This window comes from Haematobia irritans, chromosome 5 (genome assembly GCF_050003625.1).
Source record: "Haematobia irritans isolate KBUSLIRL chromosome 5, ASM5000362v1, whole genome shotgun sequence".
NCBI lineage: Eukaryota > Metazoa > Arthropoda > Insecta > Diptera > Muscidae > Haematobia > Haematobia irritans.
The window spans coordinates 79,686,651-79,702,744 of NC_134401.1; the positions used below are offsets into that span (position 1 = coordinate 79,686,651).

The following is a 16,094-nucleotide window of genomic DNA, read 5'->3' on the forward strand; positions in this document are numbered from 1 at the left end:
ACCACAGATCCAATAAAGCGTTATTTTCACAATGTGTGCATAGCTGAAATGCGTCTACAAAGGCAACGTAAATAGACTCATAGTTGCACCCACACATTCATCTGGCAATAAACTTTACGGAGTGGATGAAAGGTTAGGTAAATGTGTTGATGTCTTCACAGTGAAGGGTGTGGAAGGTATAACGAGCTCTATATATTTACTTACTTGTGAACAAACGCTATCAAGTCAGCAGCACGCCCAGATCCATCGCATACCACCACAGGTACGGGTGGCGTATCCGTCACGTATTCGAGAACAGCACGTATGGTATTTGTACCTCCTTCGATAACTAGGCAAACAACTGGAGTACTGGAATGTGTAACTGCAGGAGAGAAACCAAACAAAAAATGAATAGAAGTAGAAACAGATACAATGGCAACTATCACCATTTCAGAATGGGTGGATAAAATGCAAAAACAAAGTATCTAGAGCAAAAAAGGCGCTTCAAACACAGAGTATCTATGTCGCATCACAATGGTTACGAGTATGAGGTTTACTCCTCTTTTATCTCTTGGCTCATGCTGATGATGTTTTAGAACAAGAGTGACAAGTAATCGTTTAAGGAGACAAATTACGGGACAATTTGTATAAGCACTCCTTTGTTTTCCGTTACATTGTCCAACAATGTCATTGGAATATAGAATGCTCTATTGCAAATGACAACACAATGTCAAATGTCATTGTTGTCATGAAAATGTAAGTTTTGCAACAGAGAGGTAATGTGAATTAATTGGTGATGGTTGATATTAGCATAATTGTACAGCAGATGGAGAGATGCTACATTTGACTTTGATATCTGGGTTGTCAATTTATATGTTTTATGATGTTCTCTAGGCAATTTCGACTGATTTCCTAAACGATTTAAAATAATGCAAATAACATAACATACATATTTTCCATTAAAAAGATTAATGAAATTTAAAATATGTTCAGGTAATGTATTGATATATTTACATTTACATTTATTTATTGAGTAATAGCCGCACAACGAGAATACAAAATTCTTATAATTATAGTAAGGGGAGAATGCTCCCCTGATAACAATCGCCATCACAAGACTGTTTTTTTGCCACTGAGGCAAACGATCGTTGATCCAGTTTGGAAGATGGCAGTTCATCCGGCGATCTTTCCCTCTTTCAAGATTCAAGATTTCCTTGCAACCATTTTAAGGAATTGCTTTGCTTAGTCGACAACGTGCTTTGGTCGACTGATCCTAATTTCATTAGGATAAACAAGGCATTCCTTAAATCTCTTTCTGAATGGATATCCTCCTTTTGATGTCGTTACCTTAGGAAAGGTTCGACTTGTCAAATTATCGCAACCTGTCGACCCGTCTACAGGTCAACTAATTGGTCCTAACTCTTGGTCATTGCCCAAATTTATAACTTCAGTCGATACCCGACCACTGGGCCCTGAAGTTAGCAACCCAGTGGCTGACTTTCAATTTCGCTGCATGGTTTTTTCACTTTAGCGGCTAAACTCGCACTTAGTACCCACCTTAAGCTGTTATATATTAAAACCTGTTCTTTTTTGTTTCTCTTTGGCGTATTTTACAAATCCTGAGCTGGGCTAAATTACAGAAGCCAGAAAGGAAAATTTCATTGGGCTGCGTACTCATCTAAAGATACTGTTTCTTTAAAATAAAGATATTTTTAGCGACCTATCTGGCTTTAAATCTATGATCGATCTCATTTATCGAATTTTTATTCTCTTTTTGCGGTAACCCAGCAAAAAAAGCGTCCCCAAAAAAGTAATGAAAATGTCCTTTTTGGATCCGGAAGAGGTGCAAAATTGACGCAGAAGCGATGAATTTAACATGGGCTTGTCATAGGACGGAAGTTCTCCATTTCAACAGCCGTTGCACTGAATTTGCATCACTTCTTTAGGTGCGATCCGAATTCAATGTTATGGATGTAAATTAAAAAATTTTGTGATATTTTGTAAAATAAATAATTTTTATAATTTTTAATGGATTCTAACGCTTGTCTAAAACGTATGACCTCAAATATTTTCAAAAATTCACACTTTTTTCAGATTGGATTTAGGATTTTTGTCGACAAAATTTAAATGATTTGTACCATTTTATGAATTCTTGCTCTGTTTAACCTATATGAAACAAAAAAAGTTAAAATCACCCATTAAAAGTTTAAAAAATGCAAGTTATAAAATATTGAATTAAAAGAACTTCCTGGGTAGTTAAATAAAGAACATCATTGGGAGTGCATCTTCTGGAAGTGCTTTTAAAGTTGTGCCTTTGGAAGAACTTCCAAATTTTTTTGCTGGGAAATTAATAAAACTATTCACCTACAAATAAATGCCTTTTAAAAATCCAAATTATAACGGATACTTAAAAGTAAAAAACGTTTTCTTAATTCCAAAAAGCTTTAAACCAAAGATGCTAAATCCTCACAATAAGTCTTAGCCTATATTCGAAGCGTTTTTATCTTAAATCTAAAGATTCAATATTTCAAAGGTAAACATGGTCTATAGCATGCTTCTGCTATTTGTGCTTTGTGACATTTTACTCTGAAAAAGCTTGCCCGGTTCCAACGATTTTGTCTGTACATTAATGATTGATTGATGGTATTGATTCGGAGCCAAAGAAGCAGAGAATTGAAGTAATAAAATTTGTAGGACACAATTCTCTTTTAGGAAATAAATTTGAAATTCTTCTTTTTTCTTGGTGTGCTAAAACTTACATTTCCAAATCCGGGATAAATTATAAATTATAGAAATTATGCTTCGAGTTAAAAACGTCTGAAAATATCTCCTATTTTGTCAATATACAAAAAGACAACAAATTTCACTAATTTTGAAGAATTTTTCAAAATTTTAACTTGGCTAAGTTGACCTTAGGTTAGGTTAGGTGTCAGCCCGATGTATCGGGCTCACTTAGACTATTCAGTCCATTGTGATACCACATTGGTGAAGTTGACCTTAATCAAACATATATTTTTTTTTTTCAAAAATACCCATCTTTAAATCGAATCACTTAACTGTAAAAACAAAACGACTTCATTGAAACGTTGATCGACTTTTGAAAAAGGAAAAACTTTATATCAGAGATATGTGTCTTCTATGCAAAATTTGCATTTGTATTTTTGAAGGATAAAAATTCTTGCCCTCACGGCATTATTTTCTTTTTGTGTAGAAACCCCATTTTTGGAGGACCATATACTTACAGGGATGCAGTTTTAAATTTGATATGAATTTTTCCAGTTTTCGTCTTAATATCAATTCGGCTCCGTACTTCGCTTGAGTGCCATTATCAACCAATAGAAAATAGGCATGTCGATTATTCAGGACGGCCAACTTGGATCTGAAAGCAGAGAAAGAAAAAGACAAGTGTTTGCTAGAAATTTAACATCTTCAAAAAAATAAACAAACTGATGGAGAAAACTTTCGAAGACGAACTTCCACAGCACATACCCAAATGTCTGGTATTAAAAACTGCAACATCCAGCAGAAATAACAAGACAAACATCCAAAGTAAGAAGTTTGTATATCCTGCTGACGCTATTGTTTATTTTCTAATTTGTTATTCAATTTCCCTGAAACCTACTGGCGTATGAAGAACTCTGGTTCTCTGGTAAATATCTAGAAGACGCCATGTAAACTGTTTCAATCTGGACAAAGTTTTTCATACCAATGAATTTGTATCCTTTTTTCTTCTAATTGATTTTTATTTACGGTGGGGTGGGATGGGAAACGTGGGGTGGGGTGGGGGCTCTAGAATTTTTAATTTCTAATTAGGTGGACGATAGCTGCAGCCAGTGTGGTCTATCGCAAGAGAAAACTTAAAATTCTTCAATTGAAGTTAATTTCATGGAATATATTGAGCTTGAAATGTTGATACTTTATGAATTTTGTATTTCAGCCATTAAACCTACTCTCTACTTGAGCAAAACGTTTCGTTGCTTCTGTTCCATCATTTGTATATGAGAAATTTTTTCAAGATTTCAAGAACTGATATGCACAGAAATTTTGTTTTTTTTATTTCTTTAAATAGGACCATTAAATATTTCTTGCACATAAATAGCAACAGTAAATGTTCCTTGCACTCGATACCGAGCCAAAGAGAAAAATTGATGTATGGATACATAAAAGTGCAAATACACTTTTAAATTTAACTTGTTCGTACTTGATTCTAGGAAACAAATTTGAATTTATTATTTTTTTTTGCTTTTTTCTTCTTGAGCTATCAAACTCTTTTAAAGATGTGTTAACGACAACTTAAATTTCCACATTTTAACTCGACTTCAACTAGAAATTATTCTACATATCAAGTAAAAAAATATATACGGCCTTAAGTTCAGCCAGGCCGAATTTTATGTACCCTCTACCATGGATTGAGTACACTAAAAAAAGTTTACTTGGATCCAAAGATTTTGACCTTCCCTTTGGTATTGATTCCGAGCTAAAGATGCGGTTTCTTTAACATAAAGACATTATTTAGCGACCTATCAATATTTCAATTAATTTAAGGACAATTACTTTAATTCAAAATGTGTTTCTTTACTTAAAAGAAAATTAGCCAAAGAATTAGAAATTAGTTCAAAGAATGCGACTTTAACGGAGGGACGCAAATTTACAAAATGTGTGTCCTAAATTTTATGAAAAAAAAATTAAAGTAAAGATTATATACTTTAATTAAAATTTCATTATTTTAAAGAAATTTGTCCTTAATATTTTATAAATTTCGCTTATTAATATTTAGGTTGCGTAATCTTTAATATCACGTACATGTTTTTTTCCAGTGTAGAAACATCAGTGGAATTACATGGGCTGTTGTAATACTTGTCGATGGCAAGGTATCGTAAAATTGTTTAACACTGTCTTCCATGGGGTATATCTTAGACAAAAAAAAAATGGTTTAACTACATACATAATTCAGTTCTTGGCCGGTAAATATAGGGGAATCTACACCGAAAAAAAGTAAACTGTTTTATAGGAAGAATAAACTAACTCGTACGAAAATTTAACTAAATTTTGCTACACATTTTGAGATTTCCCCAAAGCGTTGTTAAAACCAGGAAAATTTAATGCGCTGTTGTACTTTTTAACTATAGTTCACGAAATCACACCCTCTAATAGAAGAAAATATTAACTAAAAGTTAAGAAGAAAATCATTGGAGCCAAATCATGACCATTTTAACCATACAGTAGTTCATTCTTACTATTTTTGGCAATCGTACAAAAATTTTCATTTGCCTTAGTTCATATTCAACTTATGTGCACGGTCATAGAACTTTATACTCACGTTTAGTTCATAAAATATTTGAGACATACTTAAAAAAACGAAAATGTCATTGGACTGTGGAAAATTTCGCAAAAAATAATAAAATTTAAGTACTAACAAATACTTTTTCTACAATAAGTTACATTTTGCGTTAGGTTAACTACGGAATTTTTTTCTGTGTATAAATAATAATAGATCGATATGGACCAATTTTGCATGGTCGTTAGAGGTCACATACTAATACAAAGTAGAAAATTTCAACCGAATATGATAGAATTTGCTCCTCCAAGAGGCTGCGGAGATCAAATTTGGGGATCAAAAAGCCAAATCTGGGGATCGGTTTTTAGGGGGGCTATATTTATGAACCAATATGGGCCAACTTTCGCATGGCTATTAAAGGGTGATATGGTCAAAATTTGGTCAAGGGAAAACGCGTGTAAATCGGTGAAATCGTTTATTTAAAAAATCAAATTAAATTTCTTTTTCAAGTTCAATTAGTATAAAATTCAGGAAAAATATTCAGTTAGGCTTTCGCTTTTCCAAATCCGAATTGCCGGGCCTCACGCTTGACACCTGCCATCAGATTTTGTACAGCCACCTTCTTCGCCGCAGAAAGCCAGTTTGCCTTGAACTGCTGCTCGTCCTTAGCAGTTTTTTGGTCTTCTTTAGGTTCCGCTTGACAATAGCCCAGTATTTCTCAATTGGGCGGAGCTCTGGCGTGTTGGGAGGGTTCTTGTCCTTTGGAACCACCTGCACGTTGTTGGCGACGTACCACTCCATGGCCTTTTTACCGTAATGACAAGATGCCAAATCCGGCCAAAACAGTACGGAACAACCGTGTTTCTTCAGGAAAGGCAGCAGACGTTTATTCAAACACTCTTTCACGTAAATTTCTTGATTGACAGTCCCGGAAGCTATGAAAATGCTGCTTTTCAAGCCACAGGTACAAATGGCTTGCCAAACCAGATATTTCTTTGCGAACTTTGACAGTTTTATGTGCTTGAAAATATCTGCTATCCCCTTCCTTTTGCCGTATAAAACTCCTCTCCCGAAAGCTGCTTGTAGTCGGATTTGACGTAGATTTCGTCGTCCATTACCACCCAGTCAAACTTCGTCAGCATTGTCGTGTACAGCCTCCGGGATCGCGCTTTGGCCGTCGTATTTTGTTTATCATCGCGATTTGGAGTCACTACCTTCTTGTAAGTGGATAGTCCGGCTCGTTTTTTTGGCTCGATGCACGGTTGTAGGCGATACACCCAGCTTATTTGCGGCATCTCGGAGAGAGAGGTTAGGGTTTCGCTTGAAACTACCGGCAACTCTCTTTGTCGTCTCAGCGGCTTCCGGTTTTCGATTTCCCCCCGATGTCGACAAACGTTCCCCAAACACTTTAATTACATTTGTAACGGTTGATTTGGCCACTTTTTAGCGATTTTGCCAGCTTTGCGTGCGAGTAGCTCGGATTTTCGCGATGCGCGAGCAAAATTTTGATACGCTGCTCTTCTTGCTTGGACGGCATTTTGACAACTGAAGAGTGAATTCCAAAATCAAAATAGGAGCAACATTCTACACACACACCTTCAAAATGAGGGGTGTTTTTTAAATGCACAATTGAAAGAAATACGTCAAGTTTATATTGACCAAATTTTGACCGTATCACCCTTTAGAGGACATATACTAGCACCACGTACCAAATTTCAACCGGATCGGATGAAATTTGCTTTTCTAAGAGGTTCCGCAAGCCAAATCTGGGGGGTCTGTTTATATGGAGGCTATACGTAAAAGTGGTCCGATATGGCAATACCATCCTACGTGCGTCAATAGCAACTACTTGTGCCAATTTATAGTTTTTTTCGCTCGGTAGTTAACGTGATTTCAATAGACGGACGGACACCGCTAAAAATATATATACTTAGACCAATAATTCGATATGTTACAAACGGAATGGTGGAGTGTATAATAAAGCTGTAGTGCAAAATGGAGGGAAAAGACATACATTTTATAAATTTTTTCTGTACTGCAGAAGTTAAATTTGAGTTTTGTACGGTGTACACACATGATGCAGTTATCCTTAATATTCTCTATAAGTTTCTTTACTATACGCAAAAAAATAACTATTTTTTTAATGATGTCTTCTTGTCTTTATGTATTGATATTGCAATTCCATATTGCAAAGACACTTGTTCTTTGTGAAGTAGAAAAATGCTTACTTATTTGTATGCATTGAAATTCAATGCGAACTAAAGAAAATCTCCAATACATTTCACTTACGTGGAAGTTTTATACTTTTTGTTGATCTTTGGAAAACTAACTCAAGGGTATTTCTTTGTATTTAATTTCAAAACTAAGTTTTTCCTTTTGCAATGAAATACCAAGATCTACAAAGGAAACAAGAAATTGAACTCTCATCGAACTTACCTGGGGGAACTGATGCTGTGACATGGTACTTCTCGATTGTGACCCAGTAATTCATGGTTCCGTTCGACAATACCCCAAGGAGCTATGCCAATACTAACCACTCGTCCGGTGCGTTGTTGGCCTTCTAGCAGCAAGGCATCGCCAACTTGTTTCGTTACACCTGGAAGAACGGAGGAACAAACATTGGTGATATGAAGACGGAAATTCCGGCGTGCTAACAAGGACAAATTGAATGCATTGGTAACCATAAAAGACGCTCTCACACATTGTCCATCTCAAGCCACCATACAAACACGAACTTTTTTAATTCCACTGTAAAGTGGACGTTGCTCCATTGATGCTTAACATAATCATCAACGAAACGAGTCTATGTCCTTTGCAAGAGAATTTTGTTTCCAAAGCATGAAAAATTGGGATACAAGAACATAGTCTGAATGTGGATTCAAAAAATGAAATGCGGAATACACGTTCCCCGATTTAATGGATAAAATATGCAAATAAAAATTTCCATTTGCTCTATCGTATTTTTCATGTTGCGAAGTAAACATTGGCGCTTGATAGGCAATATGTTTGCGATGGTGTTAGCCTTACCTGTATTGGTGCCACCGGTGAAAATCCATGCTCCCGTGGTCTTGGCAGCCTTCAGCAACCCTTTCCGAATTTCCTGAAATAAATGTAAAGACATAATTTATTAGCAAATATTTGTATGTACCATTTTAATTTAGCACCGTATACTACTACGATGTAAAGCCCGGCACGCATCTCCAATGAAATTTGCTCTACCCATGAAATATGCACTGACAAAAATATTGTCGTGAGGTCAACGATTTCATGACTTTAAAATACGAATGCACATTTTGCTTAGCATCGAAGACGCATTTCTCTAATATAAAGTTTTTTTCCTTGTTCAAAAGTCGATAAACTTTTCAATGAAGTCGTATTGTCCTTATAATAAAGATATTTGACTTAAAAATGGGTATCATAACAAAACATTTTTGGGCTAAGGTCAACTTGACTACAAAGCAAAAAATCGTTCAAATATAGGTCACGTTTTTCAACACTTTATATTAACCCTCTAATGCCCCAATTTTTTGCCAGCTGATTAAATTTTCAATGTTAACGACACAAAAGCAAGAAAACTAAACAAGAAAAATGTATACGGTAAAATTCAGTATATGCTGCAAAGCCTATTGAACAGTTTAAACTAAGTTTTCTTTTCATTTTACCCAGTTTTTATACCCTTCACCACTACTGTGGTACAGGGTATAATAAGTTTGTGCATTTGTATGTAACGCCAAGAAGGAGTAATCATAGACCAACCTTTTAGTATACAGATCGGCTTAGAATTAAATTCTGAGTCGATTTAGCGATGTCCGTCTGTCTGTCTGTCTGTCCGTCTGTCTGTCTGTCCGTCTGTCTGTTGATGTATTTTTGTGTGCAAAGTACAGCTCGCAGTTTTAGTCCGATTGTCCTAAAATTTGGTATAGGGTCCTGTTTCGGCTCAAAGACGATCCCTATTGATTTTGGAAAAAATCGGTTCAGATTTAGATATAGCTGCCATATATATTTTTCACCGATCTGGTCATAATTGGCGTGTATATCAACCGATCTTCCTCAAATTCCGAATATTTTATGAGTCTCGAAAAACTTGCAAAATATCAGCAAAATCGGTTCAGATTTAGATATAGCTCCCATATATAGCTTTCGCCCGATTAACACTCATTTGCCCACAGAGGCCAATTTTTTGCTCCGATTTAGTTGAAATTTTGCATAGGGAGTAGAATTAGCGTTGTAACTATGCGTGCCAAATATGCTTGATATCGGTTCAGATTTGGATATATCTCCCATATAAAGCTTTCGCCCGATTTACACTCATATGACCACAGAGGCCAATTTTTAACTCCGATTTAGATGAAATTTTACACAGGGAGTAGAATTAGCATTGTAGCTATGCGTGCCAAATCATAAAATATTCGGATCCGAATATTTTATGAGTCTCGAAAAACTTGCAAAATATCAGCAAAATCGGTTCAGATTTAGATATAGCTCCCATATATAGCTTTCGCCCGATTTACCCTCATTTGCCCACAGAGTCCAATTTTTTGCTCCGATTTAGTTGAAATTTTGCATAGGGAGTAGAATTAGCGTTGTAACTATGCGTGCCAAATATGCTTGATATCGGTTCAGATTTGGATATATCTCCCATATAAAGCTTTCGCCCGATTTACACTCATATGACCACAGAGGCAAATTTTTAACTCCGATTTAGTTGAAATTTTACACAGGGAGTAGAATTAGCATTGTAGCTATGCGTGCCAAATCATAAAATATTCGGATCCGAATATTTTATGAGTCTCGAAAAACTTGCAAAATATCAGCAAAATCGGTTCAGATTTAGATATAGCTCCCATATATAGCTTTCGCCCGATTTACACTCATTTGCCCACAGAGGCCAATTTTTTGCTCCGATTTAGTTGAAATTTTGCATAGGGAGTAGAATTAGCATTGTAGCTATGCGTGCCAAATTTGGTTGAAATCGGTTCAGATTTAGATATAGCTCCCATATATATGTTTTTCTGATTTCGACAAAAATGGTCAAAATACCAACATTTTCCTTGTAAAAACGCCACTGCTTAGTCGAAAAGTTGTAAAAATGACTCTAATTGTCCTAAACTTCTAATACATATATATCGAGCGATAAATTATAAATATACTTTTTCGAAGTTTCCTTAAAATCGCTTCAGATTTAAACGTTTCCCATATTTTTTTACTAACATTGTGTTCCACCTAGTGCATTACATTTTAAGTCTATAGATTTTGTAGAAGTCTATCAAATTCTTCCAGATCGAGTGATATTTAAATGTATGTATTTGGGACAAACCTTTATATATAGCCCCCAACACATTTGACGGATGTGATATGGTATCGAAAATTTAGATCTACAAAGTGGTGCAGGGTATAATATAGTCGGCCCCGCCCGACTTTAGACTTTCCTTACTGGTTTTGTATTAAGATGTGTTTTACTAAAAGCTTCCTTATTAAATGAAGCCAGCCTAATTGGGCATTAGAGGGTTAAAGACGTTTTTTGCTTGAAATATAGCATAATTTCTACTGGAAGTCGAGTCTGAATTTGGAAAATAAAGATGTCGTTAACTCGTTTTTAAAGGACTTTGATAGCATATGAAGAAAACAAGCCGAAAAAATAAAATTTGCTTCCTAGAGGCAAGTACACAAAACCCAAATTTAAAAGAGAATTGTGTCTTAAAAGTATCCTTATTTGTATTCTCCACTTCTTTGGCTCGGAATCAATGCCAAAATTTTCAAAGTAAAGACAAAATCTCTGGAACCGAACATGTTTTTTTTCAGTGTGGATTTGAATTTTGCTACTGAAAATTCCTAAAGGCTTTGTTATCGATTGGTTAAGGTCAGTTTTTGAGCCGGAAACCAGCTTGTTTTTATACCCACCACCATAGAATGGTGACGGGGGTATAATAAGTTTGTCATTCCGTATGTAACATATCGAAATATCGATTTCCGACTACATAAAGTATATATATTCTTGATCAGGGAGAAATTCTAAGACGACATGACCATGTCCGTCTGTTGTAATCACGCTACAGTCTTCAATAATGAAGCAATCATGCTGAAATTTAGCACAAACTCGTCTTTTGTCTGCAGGCAGGTCAAGTCGAAGATGGGCTATATCGGTCAAGGTTTTGATTTAGTCCCCATATAAACCGACCTCCCGATTTGGGGTCTTGGGCTTATAGATAACGTAGTTTTTATCCAATTTGCCTGAAATTTTAAATCTAGAGGTATTTTATGACCATAAAGAGGTGTGCCAAAAATGGTGAGTATCGGTTCATGTTTTGGTATAGCCCCCATATAGACCGATCTCCCGATTTTACTTTTTGGGCTTATGGAAACCGTAGTTTTTATCCAATTTGCCTGGAATTGGAAATCTAGAGGTATTTTCGGGCCATAAAGAGGTGTGCCGAAAACGGTGAGTATCGGTTCGTATTTTTTTAGTATAGCCCCCATAAGAACGATTTCCCGATTTAACTCCTTAGGTTTCTAGAAACCGTAGTTTTTATCCGATTTGCCTGCAATTGTAAATAGTCTGGTATTTAAGGCTCACAAAAACGTGTATCGGATTAAGTTTTTATCGGTACATTTGGTAATGCCCCCATATAGACCTATTTCACTTCTTGAGAGTATAGAAGGCGCACTGATCGTGAAAATTGCTTGAAACTCAATGTAAAATTTCCAGATTTTATTTCTCGGGTGAAAATCTACAGATTTAAGATTTCAAATCAAGGCGTTATTTTATAATTTTCTTGCACACTTACAAGAGATGTTAATAATTCCTCTAAAACTCAAACATGGTTCTTATTAATCCAGAATCTGATATAGTCTTCATTGGTAAAATCTTTAAATTTATCTTCGTGATGTGTACTGGTTGAACTGCTCTGCATGATCTGTCCTCAACCCCACTGAAATTTCGAAGGAAACCCTAATATTTGATTCATGGTGGTGGGTGTTTAAGATTCGGCCCGGCCGAACTTACTGCTGTATATACTTGTTACTTTCTGAATAAGGTAATTTATAGTGATTTCGATTGGTAAAAAATATGTTGCATATTTTACACTTTACGCACATAAATCAAAAATGTTTGTTCGATTGGAAAATCCAGTGCAGCTTATCCAAAATGTGCACGTTCGATTGACGTTGTGTTACCCATTGCAAGACTAAAAATGTAACCCATTTTGCACTGTAACTAGTCTACAGCTGTTGAAGACGGTTTTATTCTTCGACCTAAATAATAGCGTTGTTGAAAATACACAAACAAGTGTACGACGCATGTATTGTGGTTGCAAGTTCTTCACCACAGCTGCCTAATTTACCGAAAAGAAGCATTTCAATTGTTTAGTGCCGGCACAACAAATTCTAAATTAAATATTTTTAAAATAAAAGCAACTGTATTTGCTTGATAATAGTTGCTAATAGAGGTGTGCGCGTGACTGAAATTTCACTCACACTCACGCACATTCACGAAGCAAAATATTTGTTCACGCACCATACGTGTGGTAGCCAATCCCACTCACGCAGTTTCATGAAATGAAAACCAGTACTCACGCACGAATTACTTTTAAAGACTCACGTTCACGCACGATTCATGACAATTTACGTGATTCACGACAAATTCACGAGGCTCGCGATATTTTCCAAGCAAAGATAACAAAATTCAAAAATAGAATATAGTTCGAGAGCCAAATTAATTTCAGTTAACATACGAGAAATTTTATTCACGCACATTCACGAACCGATTTTATTACTCACGCACGAAATATTTATTTTAGTCCCATTCACGCACATCCAAGAGAGTTGCTTTGGATTTTGTTCACGACTCACGTGATTCACGCGTGAATCACCCGTGCCACGAGAATTTCGTGTCACGCGCACACCTCTAGTTGCTAACAAATATCCAAATATTTCCGCCAATTTTCTTTTGTTTACAAACAACTGGTTATACCCTCCACTATAGGATGGGGGGGTATATTAACTTTGTCATCCGTTTGTAACACATCGAAATATTGCTCTAAGACCCCATAATGTATATATATTCTGGGTCGTGGTGAAATTCTGAGTAGATCTGAGCATGTCCGTCCGTCCGTCTGTTGAAATCACGCTAATTTCCGAACGAAACAAGCTATCGACTTGAAACTTGGCACAAGTAGTTGTTATTGATGTAGGTCGGATGGTATTGCAAATGGGCCATATCGGTCCACTTTTACGCATAGCCCCCATATAAACGGACCCCCAAATTTGGCTTGCAGACCCTCTAAGGGAAGCAAATTTCATCCGATCCGGCTGAAATTTGGTACATGGTGTTAGTATATGGTCTCTAACAACCATGCAAAAATTGGTTGACATCGGTCCATAATTATATATAGCCCCTATATTGATTTGATTTACACCTATTACACACTGTGGAAATTGTTGAAATCGTCGTTAAATTCGATGACTTTTTGTAGCTTTACCATAAATCCAAAACGTATTAAAAAACAAGTATATACAGCACTAAGTTCGGCCGGGCCGAATCTTAAATACCCTCCAACAAGATTTCACCTATGAGGACTATATCAGATTCTGGATTTATAAGAACCATTTTTGTTTGAGTTTTAGAGGAATCATTAACATCTCTTGTAAGTGTGCAAGAAATTATAAAATAACGTCTTGATTTGAAATCTTAAGTCTGTAGAAGTAAAATCTGGAAATTTTACATTGAGTTTCAAGCAATTTTCATGATCAGTGCGCCTTCTACACCCTCAAGAAGTGAAGTCAGTCTATATGGAGGCATTACCAAATGGACCGATAAAAACTTAATCCGATACACGTTTTTGTGAGCCTAAAATACCAGAATATTTACAATTTCAGGCAAATCAGATAAAAACTACGGTTTCTAGAAACCCAAGAAGTAAAATCGGGAGATCGGTCTATATGGGGGCTATACCAAAACATGGACCGATAATCAACATTTTTGGCACACCTCTTTATGGTCATAAAATACCTCTAGATTTCAAATTTCAGGCAAATTGGATAAAAACTTCGATTTCTATAAGCCCAAGACCCCAAATCGGGAGGTCGGTTTATATGGGGGCTATACCAAAATATGGACCAATACTCACAATTTTTGGCACACGTATTTGTGGTCCTACAATACCTCTAGATTTCCAATTTCAGGTAAATTGAATAAAAACTGCGGTTTCTACAAGGCCAAGAAATAAAATCGGGAGATCGGTCTATATGGGGGCTATACCAAAACATGGACCGATACTCACCATTTTTGGCACACCTCTTTATAGTCATAAAATACCTCTAGATTTCAAATTTCAGGCAAATTGGATAAAAACTTCGATTTCTATAAGCCCAAGACCCCAAATCGGGAGGTTGGTTTATATGGGGACTATATAAAAACCTGGACCGATATAGCCCATCTTCGAACTTGACCTGCCTGCAGACAAAAGACGAGTTTGTGCATAATTTCAGCACGATTGCTTCATTATTGAAGACTGTAGCGTGATTAAAACAGACAGACAGACAGACAGACGGACAGATGGACAGACGGACATTGTTATATCGTCTTAGAATTTCTCCCTGATCAAGAATATATATACTTTATATAGTCGGAAATCGATATTTCGATGTGTTACAAACTTATTATACCCCCGTCACCATTCTATGGTGGTGGGTATAATAAGGCCTCTTTCAAGACGAGCCTGAATTTGCAATTTTAAATAGTGTTTAACCCGGAAAAACCCAGTAAAAACTAATAAATTGCAATCTGGTTCGTAGTGTCAAGGACGCAACACTTGAATACGTCATTAGCGCAATCCTCCGTTTCTTTTGCTCGAGACTAATATCATTAGTTTACAGGCAAATCGTTGAAGCCGGGTAAGCGTCCTTTGAGTGCCGTTTTTGAGAACCGTTTTTGTTTGAGTTTTAGTGGAATTTTAAACGTCCTTTATGGAGCACATAAAACTTAAAAATCTCAGGAAATAAAACTGGAAATTCTTGCTAAGTCTTTGCTTTTAATGAACATGCAAATATGCTTTTCTAAATATGGACATAATTTTCACTTAACAAGAAGCGCTTTTGAATTTGAATAAATTCAAATTATCTGAATTTTACCAGCTGATAACAAAAATAAATAAGGACATTATTGGAAGAGATAAAATAATGAATTCCGAAATACAGAGATTGCATGACATCCCAAGAACTAATACCAAATAAATGAAGCGCATGCTTAAAACGATGACTACCGCTTTATGACAACCCCATGTAAAACTATTGCTTCTGAGCCAATTTTGGCACCTCTTCCGAATCCCTAAACAACATTTTCATTGCTTTTACCGTTTTTTATATCCACCATCACCCAGTAAAAAAAGAGCTTCCAAAAAAGTAGTTTGGATCCCCAATCTGTGATCCGGAAGTAGTGCCAACTTGGATCATCTCCAATGAATTTTACATGGGCTTGTCATAGGACAGAAGTACTCCCATTTTGGATCCTTTGCATTGCTTTAGAAGTTGTGCCCTGGAAGTTAATTTGAATGAAAAAATTTAAAAAGCCAAAAAAAAAGTTCTACCAATTTCACTTTTTTTATCCATATGTTTATTACACAATTATTTTCCTATTATTTATCTAATTTTTACAGTTTGAAAAACTTTTTCGCTCCGACCAGGGGTTGAACCTGGGTTTGCTGGTACCATAACAGAACGCCTTAGCACACTCAGCCACAAACGTCATTGGACATAAAGCGTCGAAAGGTCAATTCAAATGTTTATGATATGATCGTAATACGAACCCAAGGAATAACATTGCTTCTCGAGATGTTCTTTA

The 16,094-nt window shown here is 35.9% G+C and overlaps 1 protein-coding gene across 9 annotated transcripts in view; it reads right to left on the reverse strand.

The window, feature by feature from the left end:
* Trpm (transient receptor potential cation channel, subfamily M) overlaps nucleotides 1-16,094 on the reverse strand; it is a 521,822-nt gene that overhangs the window by 104,903 nt on the left and 400,825 nt on the right. For all 9 annotated transcript variants that reach the window (XM_075313652.1, XM_075313649.1, XM_075313650.1 and 6 more), the window contains 4 exons: nucleotides 8,285-8,357; nucleotides 7,694-7,853; nucleotides 3,222-3,358; nucleotides 205-361 (listed from right to left, as the gene is read on the reverse strand). In XM_075313652.1, the coding sequence (XP_075169767.1) occupies nucleotides 205-361; nucleotides 3,222-3,358; nucleotides 7,694-7,853; nucleotides 8,285-8,357 (527 nt within the window). The remainder of the gene's footprint in view (nucleotides 1-204; nucleotides 362-3,221; nucleotides 3,359-7,693; nucleotides 7,854-8,284; nucleotides 8,358-16,094) is intronic.